The sequence below is a fragment of the Numida meleagris genome, chromosome 26 (assembly GCF_002078875.1).
Source record: "Numida meleagris isolate 19003 breed g44 Domestic line chromosome 26, NumMel1.0, whole genome shotgun sequence".
Lineage (NCBI taxonomy): Eukaryota > Metazoa > Chordata > Aves > Galliformes > Numididae > Numida > Numida meleagris.
This window is the reverse complement of record NC_034434.1, coordinates 2,583,462-2,607,121: the sequence shown is the minus strand read 5'-3', so window position 1 is coordinate 2,607,121 and position 23,660 is coordinate 2,583,462. Positions and strand designations below refer to the sequence as shown.

At 43.8% G+C, this 23,660-nt stretch overlaps 1 protein-coding gene across 2 annotated transcripts; it reads right to left on the bottom strand.

The window, feature by feature from the left end:
* On the bottom strand, nucleotides 1,513–23,642 carry ZNF652 (zinc finger protein 652). 2 transcript variants are annotated; one of them, XM_021378079.1, is made up of 6 exons: nucleotides 23,512–23,642; nucleotides 8,202–9,349; nucleotides 4,702–4,849; nucleotides 4,285–4,400; nucleotides 2,842–2,986; nucleotides 1,513–2,431 (listed from the first exon to the last, which is right to left on the bottom strand). In XM_021378079.1, the coding sequence occupies exons 2-6, from the start codon at nucleotides 9,108–9,110 to the stop codon at nucleotides 1,917–1,919; spliced, it is 1,833 nt and encodes a 610-aa protein (XP_021233754.1). In that variant the 5' UTR covers nucleotides 9,111–9,349; nucleotides 23,512–23,642; the 3' UTR covers nucleotides 1,513–1,916. The 2 variants fall into 2 exon arrangements, with proteins under 2 accessions (XP_021233754.1, XP_021233755.1); XM_021378080.1 differs by having other exon boundaries at nucleotides 4,330–4,400.

Genomic DNA, 23,660 nt, shown 5'->3' with positions numbered 1-23,660 from the left:
GGAGCTAATTCTCAACAGACAGAGGACATAGTGTTTCAAAACACAGTGCTTAAAAGCATTAACTTCGAGGAAGTAACAGTAAGAAGAATTTCCACCATTTCTGCTGCCTTGAAGACTGAAAAAAATGAATCCCATCAGCCACAAAACCCCAGCTCATTAGTAAGCAGAATGGTAAAGTCAGACATCTGCCTAGAGGATCTCTGGAACTACAGTTTGGTGGGATTTCATTTAAAAAGCAGCTCAGAAGAGTACAAAATTTTAAAGAAATGAGAACTTACAGTACGTTGCCTTGAGCATCTGTCTTCACTGAAGGTGGCAACGGTTTATTAGATTGCATAATGCTGCTATACTTAGTTTTAGTTGAAGAGAAATACAAACCTGGAAGATTAACAGCTACTCGACGGTTAAAACATATACATTTGGCATTCCAGCCCGCCATCCCTGCACTACTTGTCATTTCCTCCTCATTGCCTCCCAGTATCATGGAACAGTGACATGCCTACAGTTCAAAGTTTCCTATCCTACAGCTGTGGAACTTAGATTTGCCAAACATATGACTACAACTCCTAGAAATCATCCCATCATGTTATGCACGTTCTATTTATGGGATGGAGCTTCCCATGGCACATGCACTGCTGTCAGTGTTTTCTTAACAATGCAACTGAAACACCACTGTCTCATTCAAACTTCTCTTCTCACTCTTACAATCAACCAGTCAGAAACACTGCATTTATGATTTCACTTAATTACCCTCTCCTAACTTCAGGAATTCCAAAAAGCAATCTGAAGAGCAGCATTTGATAGGATCCCCAGCTTAAAATCATACCACGAAGAGCCATTAAAACCGGCTCTCCTATATAAAGATGCTTGGCTGACTTGAGATTCTGCCTCTCCAGCCCATTTCACAGCTGACTCCGGTTGAACTAAATGAAATCTGCCGAGGGAGAATGCAGTATCTCAACGTCCTTCTCCATCAACTCTGAACAGAAACCGTGGGAAGGGAAACGTAAAGGAGCAAAACAAAACAAAACAAAAACAAAAACCCCACCAACCTACTAAAATAAATTACATAAAGTTCTGAAATCACCATCGCTTTTGAGGCAACCTTTCCAGAGACCTCTCGGATTCCTTTCTTCTCTGAAGCACCTTTTGTTGTTTTAAGTTGTACGGTTGTAAGAATAACTTTAACTATAGAAGCTATATGCATCTTTTAAGAATCACATTTTGATGATTATAAAAATTTATCTATTATACAACATAGGTCCAGCTACACTGAAAAAATTACACCGCTTATTGAAATACATTTCATTTTAGAAACTGACTACTAAATAGGTCTATACAAAAAACTCTAAAATAATTTCTGTAGTAAAATAAAGAGTGTGTTAGGAGAGCTACACAAACAAGAAATTTTTTTGTCTTTCTTTATAATGCTCAAATATACCGTGATACGTGGCTGGCTCACTCCATAGCCGGCACCAAAAGCTGAAAAGAATCCATTACAATACACAGTGATACAATTAATGCTCTGTATTAATCTCACAGCCTTTCCGATTAGTACAAAGAAAACCAGGCCTATCTCCTCTTTGAGGAGAAGTCCAGGATATAAAAGCAAGCATACCTCATCAGCTGATATGAAATTATAAAATTCCACAAGTCTCAGTATCCGAAATTTATAAAAGTCACCAGGAAAACACAAGCAAATTGGGGTTAAGTCCTGTTGGTTCCCAGGTTCAAATGAGCACTGCTGATCCAAAACAGGATTTCCTTGTTTGCTAACTGATTCAAAGGAAAAATCAGGACCATCTGCTGGGGCTAAGAGAGAGACGAAAGTCCTCATCAACTAACCCTCTGCACTTCCACGAGGGCACGTTTCCATGTGCATAAAATGGGAAAATAGCTGGCAGGAAGCAAAGATGTTAGTGGTGCTGTGCTGAACTGTTTTTTTCTGCCAGGTGTCGCAAAAAGCTGTCCTCACTCTGACCCCTGTGATTTAAAGGCTCACTCTTGAAAAGAGCTGGAGGAGGGGGTAAATGGGGAACAGGGGGGACTGGAAGATGATGCGGATGGTGAGGATGAGGATGTAGGTGAAGATGTGAATACGGATGGGGAATGGGGCGTGGAGGAAGCGTGCTCACTGGGTTCAGGTTGATTGGTGGGGTTGGGGTGGTGGGTGTGTTCACTGCAGCAGGAACCGTGGTGGCAGGAGAAGTTGTGGACAGTGGGATCGGGACAGCAGACGACACGTTAACGGGGCTGGTAACACGGAAGCACTTCTCCTTGTGTGCCTTGAGCATGTTGGAGAAGCGAAATCGCTGGCCACACACATCACATGGGTAGGGCTTCTCCCCTGTGTGAGTTCGGCGATGTCTCTTCATGTTTGGGCGGCTGGTGAAGCTTTTCCCACAGATTTCACAGATAAAGGGCTTCTCTCCTGCCAAACATGGATACAGCAGTTGGTTAGACACTGAACGTTTGTTAATACTTACTTCAGCATGCTTATACAAACTGCATACTACAAAAGCTATTCTGACCACAACCTTCAGCAAACAGAGTCAGCTGCTTCACAGAAGCCCCCAGTCTTTAAGATATCCCCTTTCACCTTTGGATTTTGATGGCCCAAGAAAATCTTCTGTAAGGCCTCGCAGTTCCCCCAGTAGTGAATCACAGGACTATAAACAGTTCTTTTGATTTAACAGTAAGTTATCCTATTAACTTCTCCTTTCTGATTCTCTATGTTGGGTAACAGCTTTGATCCCAAGTTCCAAGGGAGGGAATACAGGCAAAAGAGTAGGAACGTTTCTGTCCTGCAGGAACCTGTACTTTTCTTTGCTAAGTTCTTACCAGTGTGTGTCTTCATGTGCTCATCAAAGTACTGTTTCATGTTGAAGTCTTTGCCACACCACTGGCACATGAACTGTTTGTGCCCAATGTGGATGCTCATGTGGGAACGCAGCTGATACTTGTACTGAAACCTCTCATCACAGTTCTGCAACAGAACAGCAACCATGATATTCAGGCATCACACATCAGGAAGCAAGGCAATCAAAGGATAGCACTCAAACATAATAACTAAAGGAGGAAAGAATTCATGAACTAGCACAAACACAGACCCTCACATCCTACAAATGCAGGACTTAAGTTAATTAACGACAGAGGAATCTGGCCTATACTAAGAGGTCTGCTGCCGCAGTAGTCTTAGCAAGGAGCAGGGAACAGTTGCAGCCTTTATTTGACATAGCTGCTGGTAAAACTCTGGGAGAGACATAGTTATGGCAGAGAGCTATGGCAACAAAGTGCTCACTTAATGTACCAGTTGGAGATTCTGCAGCTTAGCCAGCTGTAGCTGTTGCACTACAGCATGCCTCCACTAGAGGACTCTGCTCACACAGCAAAACCAAAAGCAGCACGCTAAGGCTTGTCTTTCAGAAAGACAGATCGGTTTTCCAGCCGTTATTTCTTGGCATGCGGTAATTTATTTTCCTGCAAGTTCTCCAAGCCTACGCGGCCGCAGTACTGCCATTACTACTTCACCGCTTGCTGGAGTTTTTCTCCACTTTGTGGACAAGGGGAGGAGGCACTGGACCTGACCTGGAAGCAGGAAGTGCTCGGCACCAGGGCCTGCCTCCATCACGTGACATCCACAAGCATCCCCATCACATGACTGAGACATTATCTGCACTAGGCACATGACTGGCTAAGTCTATCCCACACACATCTCCTTCCTGGGGGCAGGCATAAAACTACAAATCACAAATACATCTGAATGCGTTAGTGAGATGCTCCCTTGCTTCCAAAGCGCACAGAGTTTAGGAAATGCTAATTTACAGTGCGGTCTTATATCTCAAGGAGGTAATCAGCTGCAGCGAGGCCCAGAGTTTTTCCTCACCAGTAAAAACTGAGCTGCAATTTATTTTCGTTGTTGCCACCTCTGTGTCAGGTCAGCGGGCAGGATGAGCAGGAGTGCCAGGATTTACATCACCCTACTGCTTTACTGTGAACACTGAGGGAAAACTGGTGTTCAAATCCTGCTGTAGTATGTACTCATCGAGAAAAACATGACAGTCAACCTTAAAAGCAAACCAAATACCTCTCAGTTTGAATTGCTCTTAGATGCACCCTGCCTGTGCTCACCAAATGGAGAATAATTTCCCCCAAATTCTTGCAGAACTGCACCTCGTTTACAAGTCAGTCGATTCTGTTTTCACCTATTTGCTCTACTGACAGCGTTATTAACCTCGTGTCTTAAGCTACCACATCTAAACATACTCATAGTTGCTGGCTCACCTCACATCTGAAAGGTTTCTCTCCAGAATGTTGTAGGGAATGTACCTTGAGAGACATACTGCGTTTGAATGACTTCCCACAGGTCTCACATGTGAAAGGCATGTCCTTTGTGTGTGCTGCAACACAACAGTACATTACAGATGGTCACTTAAATGCAAGCAGTTCTTGAATCAAATTTCTTCCCCAGCACCGAGCAGGAAGATGATTAGTTATTACACAGCTTATAAGTACATACATGTATGTTATAGACACACACACACATAAATATTTTGATTGTTGTCATTATTACAGACTCGGTCTTTTAGCTATGGGTAATGCTCAGACAACCAAATTCGCCTTATTTTTTTTTTTTTTTTTATTTTCTCCCCCAAACAACAATTTGGAGTGACCACAAAGAAGCACTGATCAATAACTCACCAACCATATGTTTCCGCACATGGGCCATGGTGTAGAACTTCTTCTCACAAATCTCGCAAGAGAATTTCTTTTCTGCGTATCCATGGACAATCTTGATATGCTCATGGAGGGACCAGAGTTTCTTGAACGACTTATTACAGGAAACACACTGAATGAATGGGATAAATACAAGGAAGTTTACATTAGAAAGATTCGACCTCGCAGAGCGAAGCCGTGCGTCTTCCTCTCGCATTGCAAAAGGAAACCCAAAAGAAGGCAAAATGCTGCGTACTGCCTCGGACTGCACTTCAGAATACTTCCCCTGTTTCACAGTTGAAACAAACGCACCGAGAAAAAACCTGCAATTTTAATTAAGCAGGATTAGAGAGGGTGTTAACGCGTTGCATTTTGGTGCTAGCCAAAGAGGATGACAGCCACTGTGTTTATTTCCAAAACGCACAGATAGCTGGATGCAGCCTCCAGGGAATAAAGCTGCGAGTCCTAACACAGAGACTACAACTTGACAGGCTTGGATGCCGCTGGTAATCTAAACCCCAGCGTGGGAAGAAGCCAACAAAGGTGAAGGAGCCCTACCACCAAAGTTAGTTAAGCCTTTCTGTCCACCTAACCCAGCTTAGGGAGCACAGTGACTCCTGAGATTGCAGGTCTACTAACCCTTGAACTAGTCAAAGCACCCTCATTCTCTTAGCTCTGTACAGAAGACAGCTTCCATCTTGGAACTCTTGCTCATGCAAAGAACCTGGCACACGGTTGGTACAGCGAGTTGTTATTGCCATGTTTTACATTCTGACTCTTCACTTATACACATCAGTAGTGCTGAAGGTCTAAAATGACTACGTGCAAACAGTGTTTTAAATCTCTTCCCATAACTACAGTGAAACATCCATTAAGTCAGCGATGAGCAGGATGAACAGGCTTTCATATACGTTTTCTTCCCAACGGTTCTTGCTAAAGACTTCATTCAAATCCTTGCACAATTTTGAGAATTCCGTAATAATCGGCATTCTGAAACTTGACAGCAGCCGTACACATGAGGATACCAAGTCAGTTTCATCTTTCAAGCGAAGAGGGAGGGAACTGCAGATTGTTGGCTTTGATAGCTGCTGGGGTGCTTGGGGTCTCCAGTACATCAATTACCCTTCTCCCCCAAAGCTCGAACAGCTGTATGCTCAGCACTGAAGAACTAACAAATATTACGCCTTCTGTCAGCTTGAGTTGTTTCTTCTCTGCATAAGCAGGTAATGCTGCTTCCACAGTACTTGAATCTCTGCAGGCCTGGAAAATCTGGTACACCACTCACCACGCTGACTGCAAGGAGATCCTTTACCTCGGGAAGAACCTACTTGGAGGCATGTCAGGAACAAAGTGCAGTGCAGGGGAGCTGGGGGGAGAACACGGGGTGCAACAGGACCCTAGAGAGCAAAGCAATGCTAAGAAATGATGAAAAATCCTTTAAGGATAAGTGAGTCCTTGAAGCTGACAATTTGCAATTTCACTGATGATCAGCAGCAAGCGCTTCAGATCACTAACCCTGACATCTACTACACAGACTCAATGATGATGAATGACAATGAAAATTCTGTGAAGGTGCTAATTTTGAAAGGATAAAAACAGAAATTATCTGGAGCAACAGACATATTTCATCACTTAGACAAAAAATACAGAGAATAGTCAGTCATATTTATCAGTTCAATCACCTCTTACACAATGTAGCCATTTGTGTCTAGATAATTGTATCTCCCTCGACGTATTAAACTCCACATTAATGTAACACTTTCACATCCCTTTACTCCTTTTGCCAAGTGTAATAAAAAACAAATTTGCAGGCAGCTGTGGAACACATTCCAAACGTTAAGACTAACAAAAATAACTGCTGAATACATACTTATAGCAAAAACTTGAAGGTGGCTAGCAGTGCCTCTGCCACTAGGAATATCTGGGAAACTTCCTGGACCTGGTTCTTCTGGTACTGGATATAAAACAATTTCTACCACTTCTTTTCCCGTTCCTTTGGACAAAGGAATGTAACCCCTCAGAAGCCCATGGTTGCATGGCTTGCAGGATGCTTCTCTATACTATGCATTCAAACTACTTGTGAATTCTTGCTTAACGTCAAAAAATTTTATGCTGTGAATGAGCCAGCTGGATGACAGAGTATTCCTGAAACTTACATTAAAGTGCTGTCTGCCACACAAAACTTTAGAACAATTTATTTCAAGAATTGCAAGAACACACTGACATATCTATGCATTTTACTAACTATGCTCAAGGCTCATTATATTATATTCCTTCCTTCAGTCTTCCTCCTATGAGCTGAAACATAAGGAAAAATAGCATAGTGTTATATAGATCTGCATTTGAGTTGTATAGCAAAGAGAAACTGCAACCAATCTTTGAACCGTCTCCCACGCAGTGGGAATTGAATAACAATTCACTTTAGCATTTAAGCAAATAAACGAACTAAAAATGTTTCTGGTAAAACTCATTGGACAGACCAAGAAAATAACTTGTTGCCCTACAAACTCAAGACATTTCAGCTGCACAGAAACTGAACCCAAGCAGCTTCACCCTGGCAGTGGAAGCATCTCAACTAGGCAACACCATGCCAAGTTTAACAAGGCACAAAAGCAAGTTCAAATCGCCAGATAAAACAACATTGCCCCCAGTTACATGAGAACAGAGATGCCTATGAGCGAAGTGCAAACCACAGATGAATAAGAAACTAAAACTCCTTCCACAACTTTAACTTTAAAACGGTTCTGTTACAACATAGGCTTCCGTTGTTGTATAAAATTATACAACTGCAAATCTTCTGGTGAGTAAGACCAGACATCTTTGTGTTATCAGTAAGGTTTACTTGCACTGAGAAAAAGGCAGGCTCATGAACAGATTTAGTCACTGAGTTCATACATTTCCCAGTGAATATATGGACTACATGGAATGCTGTAAATTACTTACATACGATTACCCCAGTAGGATTTTTAAAAGTTACATTTTAACACAACTCCAAATCCTGACTTCACTAGTTTCTTTCTCACCTGCTTGCCTCTCCGGTATGTAAAATTTCTGCTCATAATACCACTTATAATTTTGTTCTCCCCTGAAATCCCTGCTGGACATAGTATACGACTGAGTTTCAGGACAATGAAACTTTAAAGCTAGTGACAGCTGCAGGTGCTCAGCACCTGAAGAAGTTGGCTCTACCCTGTTAAATGCACTTGTTTCCAGGCCAGTTACTCTAGAGTTTGACATCAGTTAAAGTGGCTTTGCATTTTCCCCAACATAAATACTAGAGTAACTCCGCTAAATCAGACGACGCTTGCGCGCTTTGTTCCCTACAGTTTACTTCTTTTGGAAGACACCAAGTGTTGATAGGTAGAGACAAGGCCTTGGTCAGAACCTGGTCTGCACAAAAGATTTCCCCCTCTGAAGTGTCCGCTAGCTGTATCCAGGGCACGACAGAAGGTATGGAAATCTGGCAAGCAGGTGAGCAAACCTACCTGGATATTTTTTTCACAGTCTGTTTGCTGGTGAAGGGACAGCTCACTTTCTAGAACAAATTTCTTCCCACATTTGTCGCAGATCTGCATGCGCCTGTGAGTGACGTTCATGTGCTTCTCCAGGTACCAGCGTGTGTTAAACACCCTGGGGCACTTCTCACAGGTTAAAGTCTCCTTCTCTTCACACTTTGATTTCTGCACAGGTGCCTTGGGCTCCTTTGCAGCTTTCTTCTTACGCTTGGGGGGCTCCACACTCTTTCTACGACCCCTTGTAGTTCTGGGTGATGGGGAAGTTGTGGCTGCTGCAGCAGATGCAGCTCTCCTTGTTCTCCTTTGTGCAACACTAACTTTTTCCACTCTTTTCTCTTTTTTCTTCTGCCTCTCATTTTCCTCATAATCATTACTGTCTTCAGTGGCCTCTTCCCCACTGTCACCCTCCTCTTCCTCACTGCTGGTCTTAAGAACAGCAGTCTCTTTGGACTGGGAGGGGACACCCTTCTCCCCTTTTGATACATTTAATGTTTGGTTGTTAAGGTTTACCTCTACTATAATCTGCTCCCTTTTGTAAGTCACTTCATCTTCCTCCTCTTCCTCCTCCTCAGAGTCGTCAGAGTTTTCTCTATCTTCTTTCACAGCCCGGACTTCTCCTACTGATCTGTTCTCCCTGAAATACGGCTGCTCCTCTCTTTCATGGAGATGCGGTTTGCTCATTTTGCTGTCCACCAACACAGGGTAAGGACTTCCTGACTCTCTCTTGTATACTTTGGTGGACAGATCAAGTTCCTGGCTGGCACCATGATAAAACGTGGGTGGCACTTGACCACGGCGACTGTCCTCTTGCGCCATACCTGCTACATGCACGGCACAGTTTTCAACCAACTGTTGGCAAGAATTGGCTGTTTGACTCATCTGGGGGGGCCTGATTCATTAAGCACCTTTAATCCCAGAAAACCAAGCAAGCAGCTTTAAATCGGGATGGGTTCTCATGACCGGTGTCTGTTCCATCTACACAGAAGGAACAAAACAGGATTCTCTGCTGATGTTTAGCACGGATGTGTAGGTCACAGAACTCTGATATTATGGCAAGAGCAGAGCAGTAGTAATTATTCTTCGGAAGAAAGTTGCCAACGAACTGTTGAACATTTTATCTATAAAAGACAACAGAGAAGATATGGTCAATTAAAAAAAAATATCACTAAAATATTCACCAAATTCTTCTGAGTTTGTACAACTGAGGTAAAGCCCAGAGTATACCATCTAGGAGCTGTACTTGCTGTGGGCGGACTGCCCTCCAGCATTATCTCAAGCAAAAGTGGGATTGAGGTACAAATACATGCACCTTTATGTGGGCCAGAACCAGTACTAGACTTGGGAGAAACTGAAATCAAGGCACGCTATTCATTTCCAGATCATCTCCACCTGCCAAAGATCACTACCACTGCCTCCAAGCTGAGTCAACGTGCCCATCTGTTTCTGCTGCACACCGTGGAGCACTGATGGTCCCGACACAATGCACTACTCCTCCCACACGCCCCTCCATCAAATGAGGTGTACACCTACATAGAAACACCTCTTCTCCATCAGAACCTCAGCCGGAGAGCCCATTCTTACCCAAAAAGTGGGCATATTAAGTTTTTACACCAAGCAACATTCCATTAGCGTAGATACGCATGAAGAATTTCAATGGAAACATTTTCAACTGGCAGCACTAAGAACAGCGTGTCCCCTACTTGTTTCCACCTCAGAAATCCCTCACAGCCTCTTGATTTAAGTTACCTTATTCTTTTGTCTCACTCTCCCTTCCCCCAGCTATTTATTCCTCACTGCAGTAGCCAAGTGATATTACATTTGCCCATCTACATTTCAGCTGCGTTATCCAAGTTGGAATTTGACCAGGACACTATTACTTCCTCTTGCAAAAATTATCACGTGATCCCTAATGAATACAAGCAATCAAGCTCTCTCATTTATTTTTTACCAGGACAATTACATTTTAGCAGCACGGGGTTAACAATACCAGGCCAACATTTTTTGGCTGTGTGGATCAAGTCAGAAATACATCAGAGCTGCTCCTGCAAATAGGACTTGCAACTACAGGATGCAGAAGATGTCAATGAAGGAGAACCTGACAGAGATCCCATCGCTTCTGTTTTCTTTTAGGGACCTTCCCTAACCATGAAGAAAACTGGATCCCCATTATCAGGGTCTGAAAATCTCACTGAGTTTCAGGTTAGAAGCCTCAGACAAATCCAGCAGATAGGTATAAAGCATTCAGACTCGCAGACTCATACCCTGATTTTTATTATTATTATTATTCTCGGTGCAATAATGAAAAACAACCAGTCTGAAGCAGTAATACAGATATGGATTTTTAGGATTAATTTCCTTCCACTTCATTCTGAGTTACTCTCCACACGACAAATGCAGTGACTTCCTTCCAAACATGTTTTGACACAATCTTTTCTATATTGCAGTTTCAAGCTTACTGTTCCAACAGAAATTCCCCCCTTAAATTCAAAATGAATTTAACTGAACAGGAAACAAGCCTACCAATGGTCACAGTCGCTTGAATAATAAAGAAGACTGAACCTTGCCCTAATCTTTCTGAAACAACACACCAGGGAAAGTGACTTACCAACAAGCAGTCGCTTGATTACAAGCCTGCAGTTAGTTAAACACATTCTTGAACAGCTCTCAGTATTTCAAATGCACTCAGCAAGAACCCTGCAGGCAGACGTGCAAGCACCCCAGCAGCGGGGTCTGCTCCTGCTGCTGCGTGCTCTCCCCATCCCAGCAGGGCCCAGTTGCAGCTTCCCAGCTCCAGAGGGAGGAGGACGAGAGCCAAGCCCCGGCTGGGCCAGGAAATACGTGGAGATGGGGCTGTTAACATTGGCTTGCGATCACAAGTAACGTTCGGATGGAAATACTAGTGCATAACCAAATAAGCTGGCTGTGATTGCAAGCCAGAATTAACAATCCTATACCCAGGAAGGCGCTTAAAAGCAGCGGGCGTGACGCAATCCACCGTTCAGCTTTTCCTTCAGCAACGTTTCATTAATTATTCAGCTGCCCCCCCCCCCCCCCCCGAAATCACTACGTCGCATCGAAAACCGCACCTGATTATTTCCTCAGCATATCAAGCGTTTCTCACAAGCTGCACGAGGAGTTCAGGGAGGCTACCAGAATTCTGCTGCTCCACAGCCAGAAAAAAGCAAAATCTGGTCATGAGAAGGAAGCTTTACCTTCTCCCTCCCCCCCCCAGCAAATTACTGAATGCTGAAATATTCTCTCAGCCATCATTTCATCTGTGCCCATTTAAGGAACGCTCAACACGATAAACCACTACGAATGAACTCGTTACCACTTCAAAAAGCAGTTTTTGAAGAAGGGCATATTCCGAGTTATCAAAGCTCCTGGGTCTCAAAACCACTTCACTCTGCAGACACCATAACCTACTTTCGCTTTCAGTGCCCCGCTTGCTACCCTCAAGGGACCCACAACTTTCGAACACAATTATTTAGCAGTCCAACAGCTGGTAAAGCAAAGTCCTCCTCATCCATCAAACACAAACAAGGCACTGTTGGGTGGCTGACAGTTCTGAGACCGTGAAAAAATATCTTGGAACTTTTTTTTTCTGATCGCAGATATAAGACATCTTAGATGGCGAATCCTTTCCTTTTTCAAAGCTGCTGAACAGCTTGGGCTCACAGAACGGATTTCAGCCACGCTACAGATGAGGGCAATAAACATTCTGATTAAAACGGAAAGCAGCAAACGAAGCTTCAAAGTTGGTTTTTGAAGAGCCCTGTCAAGGCATAAAACCGAGGAATCACTATTACGAGCACAGAACGAACTCACGAGGTGCATGCAACGTTCAGTCGTCGAAGATCTTATGAGAAATGTTTGCAAGCCCGCGAATATCAAAGCTCACACCCAGAAAAAAAGCACAAACACACGTAGGTGGGGGAAGCATGTGTACGTGGGACTAACACTTCGCATAATGCTTTTGCTGCTTCTGGAGAAAAACACATTTCTTCGTGCTCTCTGGACTAAAAATAGAACAGCTTCTAACAGAGAAGGCGCGTACAATTGCCTGCCTTCGCTTTGACTCGCTCGATGCCTTGAAATCAGTACAGACCAAGTTCATTATTCTCAGGGGTTAACGAATTCAAATTACACGTCCTTTGGGGAGGAGGGAAGCCTCTGAAAGCAACCAGCTTGGAAGCCTGGCTATCACGGATTTTAGTCCAACGTGCATCAAGGTTGCGTGGTTCGCGTGCTGGCAAGCATCCACCAAAAGCAGACACTGATGTAAAGAAAAATCCTGCTTACCCACCCTTGCAACTAAGTAAAGCGGTAGCACAGTCACTCTTGCATCTCAAGGCTCCCTGGAAGCTCCTGACCCCTGCGTGGCCTACAGCTGTTTGCCTGAGATCATAAATAGGCTGCCAGCTCCACGGAGGTACACTTAAGCGCTCATTCTTTCTGCCTGGACCGTTTCTGCTGGCTCCCAGAAGAGGAATGGAAAGGTTCTTTGGGGCACCCCGCAACCAGCCACGACCCACGCTCCTCTTAAAAACCAGTTTCACTGCTGCCCACTGAGTTACTGGTTTTACATCTGAAAATTGGCAGACATCGGTCTAATTTATTTTGCTGTAGGTTGGCAAGTCTAGGAGAAGTACTGCAGGCACAGGGGCGATGTGGATACATGCAAAGATGGCACTGCATTGATTTACTACTTAGTTAACATCTGGAGGTTTCCCCACTCTTCCCAGATAGCTGTAAGGGCCAGAAAATGTCTTCAAAAAATAAAAACCCATCCTTTAAATTGACAAATCGTCGCTGTTCTGTGTATGCGTTAACAATCCGAAGGTATTAAAGATCCTGGGAGTCCTTTGGTTGGAAGCCACAATCCAGCAGCTCCATTGCAGCCCGGGGTGACCAGCATTGCATGCAGTTTGCAAGCACTGACACAACCACGTGCATAAATAAATCATTTATATAAGATAGCCAATGAGCCAATTTCCAGGTAGTCAAGTATCTGTTGAAGAAACTATACTTGGAACAGATGTAAGGCAGCGATAGCAGGCTGGGGGGATGAACTGAATACAGCTCCAACGTTATGCCATGCTGGGGACAGGTTACAGGCTGACCACCACCTAAATTTCTAACTAAAACTGGAGAATGTTGCTTCTCTGCTTCCAGAGGCTGTGTCAAAGTTAATTCAACAGGTAGGAATGTCCAGGGCAGCTAAAAACTGTGAATTCAGAACAGGGCAGGAGAGCTCAGCCCTTTCAGAATGGCAGGATTTTAAGTAAAACACTCTCACGCCTATTAATGACCTCACTAGGGCATAGAAAAAGTATTAGGATTACGTTAAGACAGCATTAATTGCATTGAGTTTGAAAGGTAAGTGTAAATGTGGAGGTGAACCGGAGGTGATTTTTTGCTTAGCTTCTGTAAATATTTGTACTCATCAGTGTTACCCATTAATCAATTTAATGTCATGAATTTCATCACATGATAAGACAGGGATACAAGAGAACGCATCAGCAAAATACAATTTCCATGTAACGGACACGACGTAGCTTTAATGGTATTGCCCAACACAAAGTTCTGCAGTATATCTTGTAAAAACAACAGAATATTAAGACGTTCTCACTTCAACCCCGCCTTATGAAATCTTTATGCAATGAGTTTCCTTCTGTGAATTCCGAGCGGCCCATTAACAAGAAATGACTATGGATGCAACGCTCAAGTAAAGGCTTCGAGTGGAAACGCTCCACGCACGTTTCAATACATCAGCACTATCTCAGAGGAAAGTTTCAATACAGCCGCGCTGTTTGAAGAACAGGTGCACGGCACAGAGCAGCGCACAAGGCGCAGCAATTCTCAGTTAATGGCAAAACACATCTGGTACAAGTTACATCGTGTCAGCAGAGGGTAATCAGGACTATACGACAAGGGGGAATTATTCACATCGACGCACAATCGCTCCTTTCTTGTGCATCTCAGCTGCTTTCTGTGCAGAAAGAAAAAAAAAAAAGGAAAGATGTCCTTCTTAACTTGTAAATTCTGTCTGAAGACTGCTGTTTTTACACTGCTAGGAGATGGGCTCGAGCCTGCCTTGGCCCACCTAGCTTCAGAAGAAAAGAAGAAATGCAGCTGTTTTGCCATCAGTAATACCCACCTAAGAGATGGAACCCGTCAGGTTCAGCACTTGGTAAATGCTACAGAGGAAAGCAGGGATGGGCAATCCTTCCTGCTGCATCAGGACATTCATTGTGTGCTTGGGGATAGATGGTTTAACGTGGAGAGAGGATATTTGGAAGCAGTGTTCACAAAGAAAACAAAAATCATAACTCTCTTCTCTTCACCACAAGCTCAGAAAGCACTTGAAGCAGATTTTCCCATCAGCTCATACGTAAGTTGAGATACAAAACACGTGTAGCACCGTGGCTGGTATTTTGATGAAATTAAAGCTGTTCAGACATCATTAAAAAAAAGAAAAAAAATCCAACGAAACACAACAGTGCTGGCAGTAACTGGAAATATTGCAGGGAGTCCTGGCAAGGAAACAAAAGACTGGAGAGTGAGTAAATACTGCCCAGCTCTCCAAGCAGAGGTTGGGCACAAGTATGCTTGGCAGGATGGTATATGAAAGGCAGAGATGAAGTACAACATGCAAACAGCTCTCATCTCCCAGTTTTTGTTTTTCTTTTTCCCAACCGTTCCTAAAATAATCTACGACGGATATCTTGCTAACTCAGCAGGCATATTTCCACTGTATGGAGCTGTCTTTTTGCCTCTAAATATTTAACAGCCTAATGGAAAAAAAAAAGAAAAAGAGGCAGAGTGTATTTCCAGTTCGAGGAAAATGCCTTATGTGACATCCCACAGCTAAAACACAGCAGCTAAGCTAAAAAACCTCCAGGATTTTTTTCTGTTTCTTACGACAAATTGTTTGGCTGTATCTAGAAATCTGCTCTGGAGGACAAAGGCTTTCAAATCAGCCATTTTCAGAACTGTGAATCTAGAGCATTTCCAAGCATCATCTCCACAGAAAACAGTTGAAGAGTTTGCCATTTCAGAACGCAGCAGTATTATAATCCCCCACACTTTGCCAAAAGATGAAGGTTTTCTGTTGGGAAGGAACTACTTTTACATAAACAGCCATGGATCTCAACACTGTTCTTTTTCTAGGCAAAACTAGCCTCAAGGATGTTCTGGTAAAGCACGATCTACATTAAAATTAAAAGCCTTAGCACTTCCTGCTGTCTTTAGTATATCAAAGTTAAACACTTATGGTTAGGAACTTCCTTGTATTCAAATCTATTCTGACCAGTTTTGTTTATTTCTTTCAACGCAAAAAATAGAAAGCAAGATAAAAACCCAAACCAGGTAGTTACTTAACCGTAGTCACTCACACATACCCACCTAGCTTTCCTGCTAATCACTTTTCTGTAATAACTGTAATTACGGAAAGATTATCTGTCCCCTTTGAATGCGTATATTCCTCAAAGTATGTGCCCAAATCCCCAGAACTGCCATGATACTGAAAGGCAATTGTTTCAGCCATTAGTCCGTCCTTTGTTCCCAACCACTCGGTTTTTGGCCTGGTTTTCTTCTTGTTCAGTAGCAGGATTCCTTTCTGCTTCACAAACTCTCGCCCTTCCTCATTATCTGTTTGCACATCTTGAAAACTAATAAGAACTCCACTCGCGTTTTTAAACCGTTCATTTATTTTCACAGATGCCCAGGGATGATATTACTTATTAAACAACACCGACAAGACTGCAAATAATTGCACTAACGACACAGGCTACGCAGACCGGCATGCGAAGTCAGAAAGGAAAATCTACCCTCAAGATCTGTACTTTGGTTCCCCAGAGTGAACATTTCTCCTCCCAGAGGGTGAGGAGTGGCAGAAGTGGCAGCAGATACGCAGCTGTGTATTTCACTATATAGATGGAGATCAGTGGAGAGGGCTTAAAAAAAAAAATAATAGCGAAAGGTCTGCGCACAAAGTAAAGCTGACAGGCGTAACTTCCATCTGGATGTTTATTCTAGAGGAAAGGTGTTTTTCCTCAGTTTAAACTATCAGCGATAACTCGGTAAGAAATAATAAACCTTAAGGAATACCTGCATTCAGAATTAAACCCAGAACAGATGGAACTCGTAGCTTAGCAGGCCCTGGAGGAGACATTTGTAATGTGCAGAATGGAGAAGACCATCCGCTCTAAACGGAACCGTTCCGTGTGAAGCACACGAAAGCTCACAGACAGCTTCACTAACACTGCTGTTTGCTTACACTTTCTTTTGTTGATCAGTCCATACTACACATCACAGCACACAGCGTGCTCCTGGGTCACTGGTCTTTCAGTGAGTGGAATGTTTAAGATAATTCCACCTGAGCTGAAAGCGCGATGCTACAATGCACGCTGTACGGAAACCCTGTTTAATCTCGGTTTATTAAAAAAAAAGAGAGATTCACTTGCAGTCTACCAGTTTATATTGAAAACTAAACAAATCTGCTCAATATTTCGGAACTCGGTGGAGCGTGGTATGTGATGGGGAAAAAAAAAAAAGGTTTCAACAGCAAAACCTTTGGCTTCGTGGAAGTGTGAATTCGTTTTCCCTAAAGATTGCTCTTCTCACACCACTGCAACGTTATAGATAAAAGATTTAAATCCTCTACATTTGAAATCTAGTGCTCTTTACAGACGAGGAAACCTTGACTTTGAAAGCAAGAACATGGGTAAAGCCCTCCCCAGAATGCTTGCAGCATTCTGCTCACCTGGGAGCACGTTCCATCAGTCACTCTCTTGCTGGCTAGTACTGTGCTCACAGGGAATTATCACAAGGAGCTTTTCCTTACATGGGCTTTCTCTTATTATCTCCTCCTTCCAAACTGTCCACAGAAACACACCAGCATTCACCTGCAGAGTTCCCATTTTGTAACTTCCAGCAGCATTTTAACTACTGAATTGCCAAACACTGTTCCAATCTGCTCTATTTGACCTCATGGTTCACACAGAGAAGTGTGTTCATGCAAGCACAACGACCAGAACTGCTGTCCTGGAATGATTGCTCAGACATTTAGGCAAGCTAGTGTAGACAAAAAAGAAAATGTCAATACTAAAACTCTACCACTGTGTGTGTTTCTCCTTGCACAATGTCACAGTGCTCCTCTAAACTCTGAATAGCTGTTCGATACCGTATCTTACATTACCAATTACTGTCTTGTTTTGGGCTACTGGATCTTCTGAAACATCTCATACTGTTTTAGATGCACAATGCAAACGTTTGGAAAAGCATCCAGCCTTGCTTTTAAAATATTTATGTTATTTAACAAAGTACATTTAGCGACACACAATTTTATCAGCTTTCCACACATGCTACCCAGGGAACTAAGTTGCAGAACAAAAATTCCTACTTGCATAAGCTCTGCCTTTGCAAGCAGAAATGACACTAAATGCTAAAGTTACCAGAGTTAGGGAGACAGAAAGCCTTCAGCAAGTCCACATTCACCTAAAGGCGTTACCAAAACACACAGGGCACCATGGAGTGTTCCATTACAAGCTTCACATTTGACAGGTGCAGCTCTCAAGGGTAAGTGCTCCCTCCACTGACACAGTAGCTTTGATTCCCAGTTCTTCCTCTGCTTCCTTCTTCAGCTACACACACCTCATCTCCGCTCCGTGATAAATTTCCTTCTGGGTGAAGTGAGGACAATAATCAAGTTAAGGTCAAAGTTACTTGGTTATTTTAATCTGATCTAAGTCTGTGTGACGGCCAAAGGAGGCAGCACACTTTTCCTAGTTCAGTGCCAGCAGTGGCATTCTTACAGTTGCAGAGAGAGATGTCTTGGGAAGTTAGGCCAAAACGTAATCATGCCTTGGGATTCGTTTTCAGCTGGACCAGTGAACCAGCTCGCTCTGTGCCCACGTGAATGCTACCACCCACTGCAAGGTTTTGCTTCCTGAAACCACCCATTTGTTCTATAGGTGCAATCTGGCTTTCAGCGCCCATAAAATAGCAAGGTAAGAAAACCAGAAGCATGACAACAATATGAGGATGATGCTTCACAATTTACGCTGAAAACACAATGCTTTTTCAAGAGCCTGTAGCAAACAGGATTTTTTCTCCTATGACTTCAGCCCTTGTGTAGCTCAAGTTCTCACTTAAAAATGAGTTCCAAGGCCTAGTGATCATAGGTTGACCAACAGAGATGCTGCCTTTACAGCAGCCAACAAGTTTCAGGGTGAGAACAGACCGACTTAGGAAACAAGTTAGAAAAAGCAGTAGAAAACACTGCAATAAAGAAAGAGCAAGGAGAGGAGACACCAAACACGGGCACAGAAGATGGGGAGTGAGCTCAGAAAGATACAACTAGAAGCAAAGCGCAACAAGGCAGCTGTTAAAACAGGCAAAAAAGATGCCATTAAATTCAGCACCTAACTTTTCTCAGACTTTCAAACTGCAACCAGGGTGACATATCACTCCAACTGATTTTGCCCTGCAGTTAGGAAGTGTGAAATGAACGATTCAAGACACGCACGTTACAATAAAGCTGGAGTTTCCCAGCAAACATTTTTACTGCTGCACGATGTGGGTGATAAAGATTTATTAGGACACGTTTCTGTCCCCGCTGAAGTCTTCTGAAATCACTCCTCTGTATCACAACTGGTATTTTCGTGTCACTGATGTCACAGTGCATGTCATACCATTCCAGCTTATGTCCCTCAAAGTGACGTGCAGCTAAAATGTGAAACCTAAGCACAGAGCGTGGGACTTAACAGGGAAGGTATAGAACTTACTACAGTGAGAAAGCATACAAAGTAGAGGAATGGCAATATATCGGATCCCATTGTTTCTATGACAAATACCTCAACTTTTCTAGCCCGTGAAGGGAAAAAATAATGAAAAATTACAAGAATTAAGGAAAGAGCTCCATCACTGTATGAAACAGTAGAGTAGAAAGGACAGAACCAGAAAACCTACACAAGCGTGAGCAGGGAGGAGAGTTGCTTCTTTAAAATACGTATAGCAAACAAGATCTCCTTCAGTCAGAAATCATAAACACTGATCAGAAAGTGCCCAAAAATATTAGTCACAGTACCTACTACATGTTAGGATAGCAGACACTAACAGCAAGCAGGCTTTCAGTTAGAAATAGCTGCCTTCTACCACCAAAATTCACAACTGTCACCATAAGTAACTTGCATTCACACAGCACTATTAAGAAATGTTCTATAAATTCCCTTTCATCCCATCAGGACTAACCAAGTCTAAATAACCACGACTTCCAAAGAACTGCAGAGTTCAGAGCAGGTTTTCAGACTTCCATCAGACTTGTCAGCCACGGGAAATGCAGTTCTGCTCAGCTTTCTGCACCTGCACGACTCAGCCGTGCTCCAACTCAAATATTTGCAACTTTTTGTGTACTGAATGCCCATCAAAGAATGCACATCGATCACTGCACGCTTGTCTGCAAATCTGCAACTTGTAAAACTTTCTACTTGTAAAAATAAATAAAATTAGAAAAGCTTTGCAAGTTGTACTTCTGCACTACCCTACCAGGCCATCTGATTGCACAGTGGCACCACAAACGTTGCTCTAAAATTCCAGCTGAAAAGCTTTCTGTTTGGTAACATTTAGCACCTGAGACAGGACGGAATTGGCTTAACAGGTTTCGTCTCAAATGTCTCGATACGGATCCTAGCAGCGACCGAGCACCCAGCAGGCCAGCTCTCTATTTTCACGTTACGTTTCCAAAATCACTTTTCCCCCAAAAAGAATCGGGTTTCAAAAACTTCGAAACGCACAAGCGAGAGCGCTGCAGCGTGTCAGTGCTGCTAGCTGCTTAGCATAGCGAAATGTTTCTCTGGAGTGAAAACTACCAGTCTGAAACCTCCTCAGGGAAGGGTGTCTTAAAGTGTCAAGGAAACTCATGCAAGCTGCTTGCCTTAATGAGTTTAAGCTGCTGGCACCAGAGCTACTGCCAGAGTTTCGCTCCCCATGCAATTGTTTTTCAGGAGGGAGGAGCAATTAAAAAAAAAAAAAAATCAATTTAAATTCATTTGGAAAAGTAAGTATTTGCAATGCTAACTGGGAAATCGGGTACTAGAAGTTTAGGTTATACGTATGTTTCAAGTGAAATAGGAAAGTCTGCCTCTTGTGCTAATAGTTACAGGACCTCCATCAGTTTTACTTAAGAGCTATAAGCAAATCCCACCCACTTTATGAAACACTGAAAGTGAAGATCCTTCAAAGACCTGAGAGAGGACACGGTTTTGTTCACACGTAGCTCTAAGGGTGTTTAAACAGAGTTTGTAACTTCAAGGCCAAATCACATTTTTATTAAAGTGTTCTGAAAGGCATCAGATTGTAACGTCTGCACAAAACACCCTTTTATGTTAACAGCTCTTTAGGCTTTTGATACAGCAAAGGAATTACTGTGGGGTTTTTAACATTTGTAAGCCTAGCGTTTGCAGTGGAAGTCGTTGGAAGTTTGGCTTTTTGATCCACAAAAACAACAGGTTTAAACCCTGTTTCCTTATGGAAAACACTGAAATAATACAGCCACGCTTCCTCAGCTTGAAGAAGCTCAAAATATTATAGGGCAATGCCAACTGCAGACAGCATCTGTTACATTGATTTAATACTGAAAAGGTGTGAGTGCATGACAATAAAATCCAGTTTTTCTGCCTGCTGTGGGGGTCTCATCCTTCCCTGTACTATGAGATTCTGAAAAGACAAATAGCAAAGACACAGCGAAACAAAACAAGAAGGTTGTTTGAAGAAAACGTGTGCTCTTAAAATTTGCTTAATCTTCCATTTAGAAGGCAAAATCTGAATCTTGCAGAGAGAGGGCAGAATACATGAAAAGATCAGCTGCCGCAGGAATTTAACCAACAAAGAGAAGGTTATAAAACATCTTAATACAACAAACATCTTAATACAACAATAATCCACAGCATCAGGCTGTGGGGAGCAATCTTCTCAATTGGTTGGCGCTTTCTTCCAATTACGTCTTTTTTTTTTTTTGGTGGAGTTAGAAAGAAGTTTGTTCTTTGATAAGGCACGTTGCATTGTGCCACAGAAATAGGTCACCGATGACACGTAGTTTTGTAATCACTGTAAATATGCATATGTGCATCTCAGATACGCTGTTGGTACAGCACTCTTCCATTAGGCACTGGTAAATAAAGCACATGACACCAAGAATGGAAGATGCGATCTTGTTTACTGAAAATATGGATTTAATATGGTTGCACACATTCAAAGGACTCTTCCTAAGTCGTCCCTGCAGAGATACCTTATGCTCTAGGTGGGACTGCACTAGGCAACTTCCAACCTATAAACAGTTCCTTGTGCACATGACAACTTCTTATCTTTAGATGAAATTGCACCTCTGAGTCTGAAATCTTCACATTCTATTTCTTTTTGCAATGAGAGCAAAACCACAACTTCCCAGTACCTTGCACTTGCAGCAAAACCTCGCAGCTCTTTAAATTTAGCTCCTGTATATACCTCAACATTCGTACCAAACTGCTAAAGAAATGAGTCTCCAGAAAATATCAGGCAAACGTTTTTTGTATTAAGAAGTAGTATGATCAATGAAGTCCGTTAAGACAAATGAATAAGTCTCTAATGATAAAGTCCCTTTGATCGGGCAAGTACGTGGAAGTTTGCTTCTTTTTAAAGTAATACAAACGCTAAGCCAAAAAATATTTCCTCATCTTACCAAGGATCTGATCTATTACTGCAACTAAATGCTGAAGTTCCCATGAACGCTAAACTCACCGAATGCTAGACAGCATTATAAATAAAATCTCAAGTCTCAGACAATTACATACAGTCGCTCAGAAAAACAAAAAGCCTTCATGATTTGGCACTCCTCTTTCAAACACATACTGTCTGAAAGTGCTTTCAGAATCTCTACCCTTCAACTACAAATCTACACTGTGAGTTTGTATCTCCGCTTTATTATCAGTATCTGCTTTTGAGTGTTGGCTGCCTGGGGCAAGGACTTCGCTCAGAGAGCGCACCAACCACACTGCAAGTACTAGATTCACCTCTAAAAATCAAAAAGATAAAACAAACGCAGGTAGAAAGACGGAGAAGAGGTACCAATGACAGCAGCAGACCCATGTAAAGGAAGTAAACGATCTGCAACCGTAACGCATCAGTTTCTTTCTACCTGAGATTTAAAACTTCAGCGTTTTTAAACACGTAAGTCGCGTAGAGTCCGGCATCTATAGCGTGCATGTTGTCCAGCAATTCCAACAGAAAGAGTGCACGACTTCGGCAGGCGACGCCGCGGTCAGAGCAGGGACAGACCAAGGTGCACCTCCACAAATCGCTGCTCACGCTGCAGCTCCTGCATTCAGCCCGTACTCATTCCCACCTCCATTCTCCTGATTCACCGCGTCCACCACTGTCAACAGAGCATGTGCCAGTTGCCATTCCCAGAACAATACAGCTCCAGCCCCCCCCACCGCCCCCGAAAAGATAAATCTCACGTTCCTCACATGTTTTGTGCGTACAGCACTTTCCTTCACTGAAATCACTTCTGCTGCACCGCATGACAAAACTCAGCGATGACTACAGAACACGCCGACATAATACCATCAGAACTAGAAGAGAAACGCGACCTCAAAGAATCTATTTTTCACTCTTAACAATACCCGTAACCAAAACATTTGCAGAACTGCAAGCTGAAAAGCAAACCCCGAACCCCAAACGCGGGGACACGCATCCCTACAAGCCATGTCCTGAGCGCAGCGAGGAGAGGAAGAGACCTCAGCAAAGAGCCGAGCAAGAGGAAAACCATCTGTTGTCTCCCTACCTGCACCTAGACAACCGGAGCGTGGGCTTCTGCAGGAGCCACCTCCTCACCTGCACACTGACACCTCCAGGCCCAGAAGGAGCGCATTGCGTTCCCCCCCCCCCCCCCAACAACCCCGTGCCGCGGTGGGGACACACGCAGTGCCGAGGAGGAGGCACAGGGCCCCGCAGCTCCACGCCGCCCCCGGGAGGAGGCACAAAGCCGGGGAGGGGGCGGCCACATCCAGGTGCGGGGGCTGCGATCTCCCCTCGGCTCCACCGTTCCCCCGCCCCTCCCGGCAGGTGGCGGACCCCCTCCCAGCGCCGCCCCCCGCCCCTCACCGGGCCCTGAGGCGGCTCTGCCCCGCTCCCTCCGCCCCCCACCCGCGGCCGGGCCTAGCGCTGCCGCCAGGCCTGAGAGAAGGGGGAAGGGGAGCCCGGCCGAGCGGGCGGCCCGCACTCTCACTCACTCACTCACCCAGGCCGATCCCCTCAGGGCCGCCCCCGCCGCCTTCCATGCCGGGCGGCGAGGGGAGGAGGGGGGCACGGGCGAGGCGGCGGAGGGCGGGTGGAGGAGGCGAGGCGGGAGGGCGGAGGGCAGGGAGGGCGGAGGGCAGGGAGGGCGGA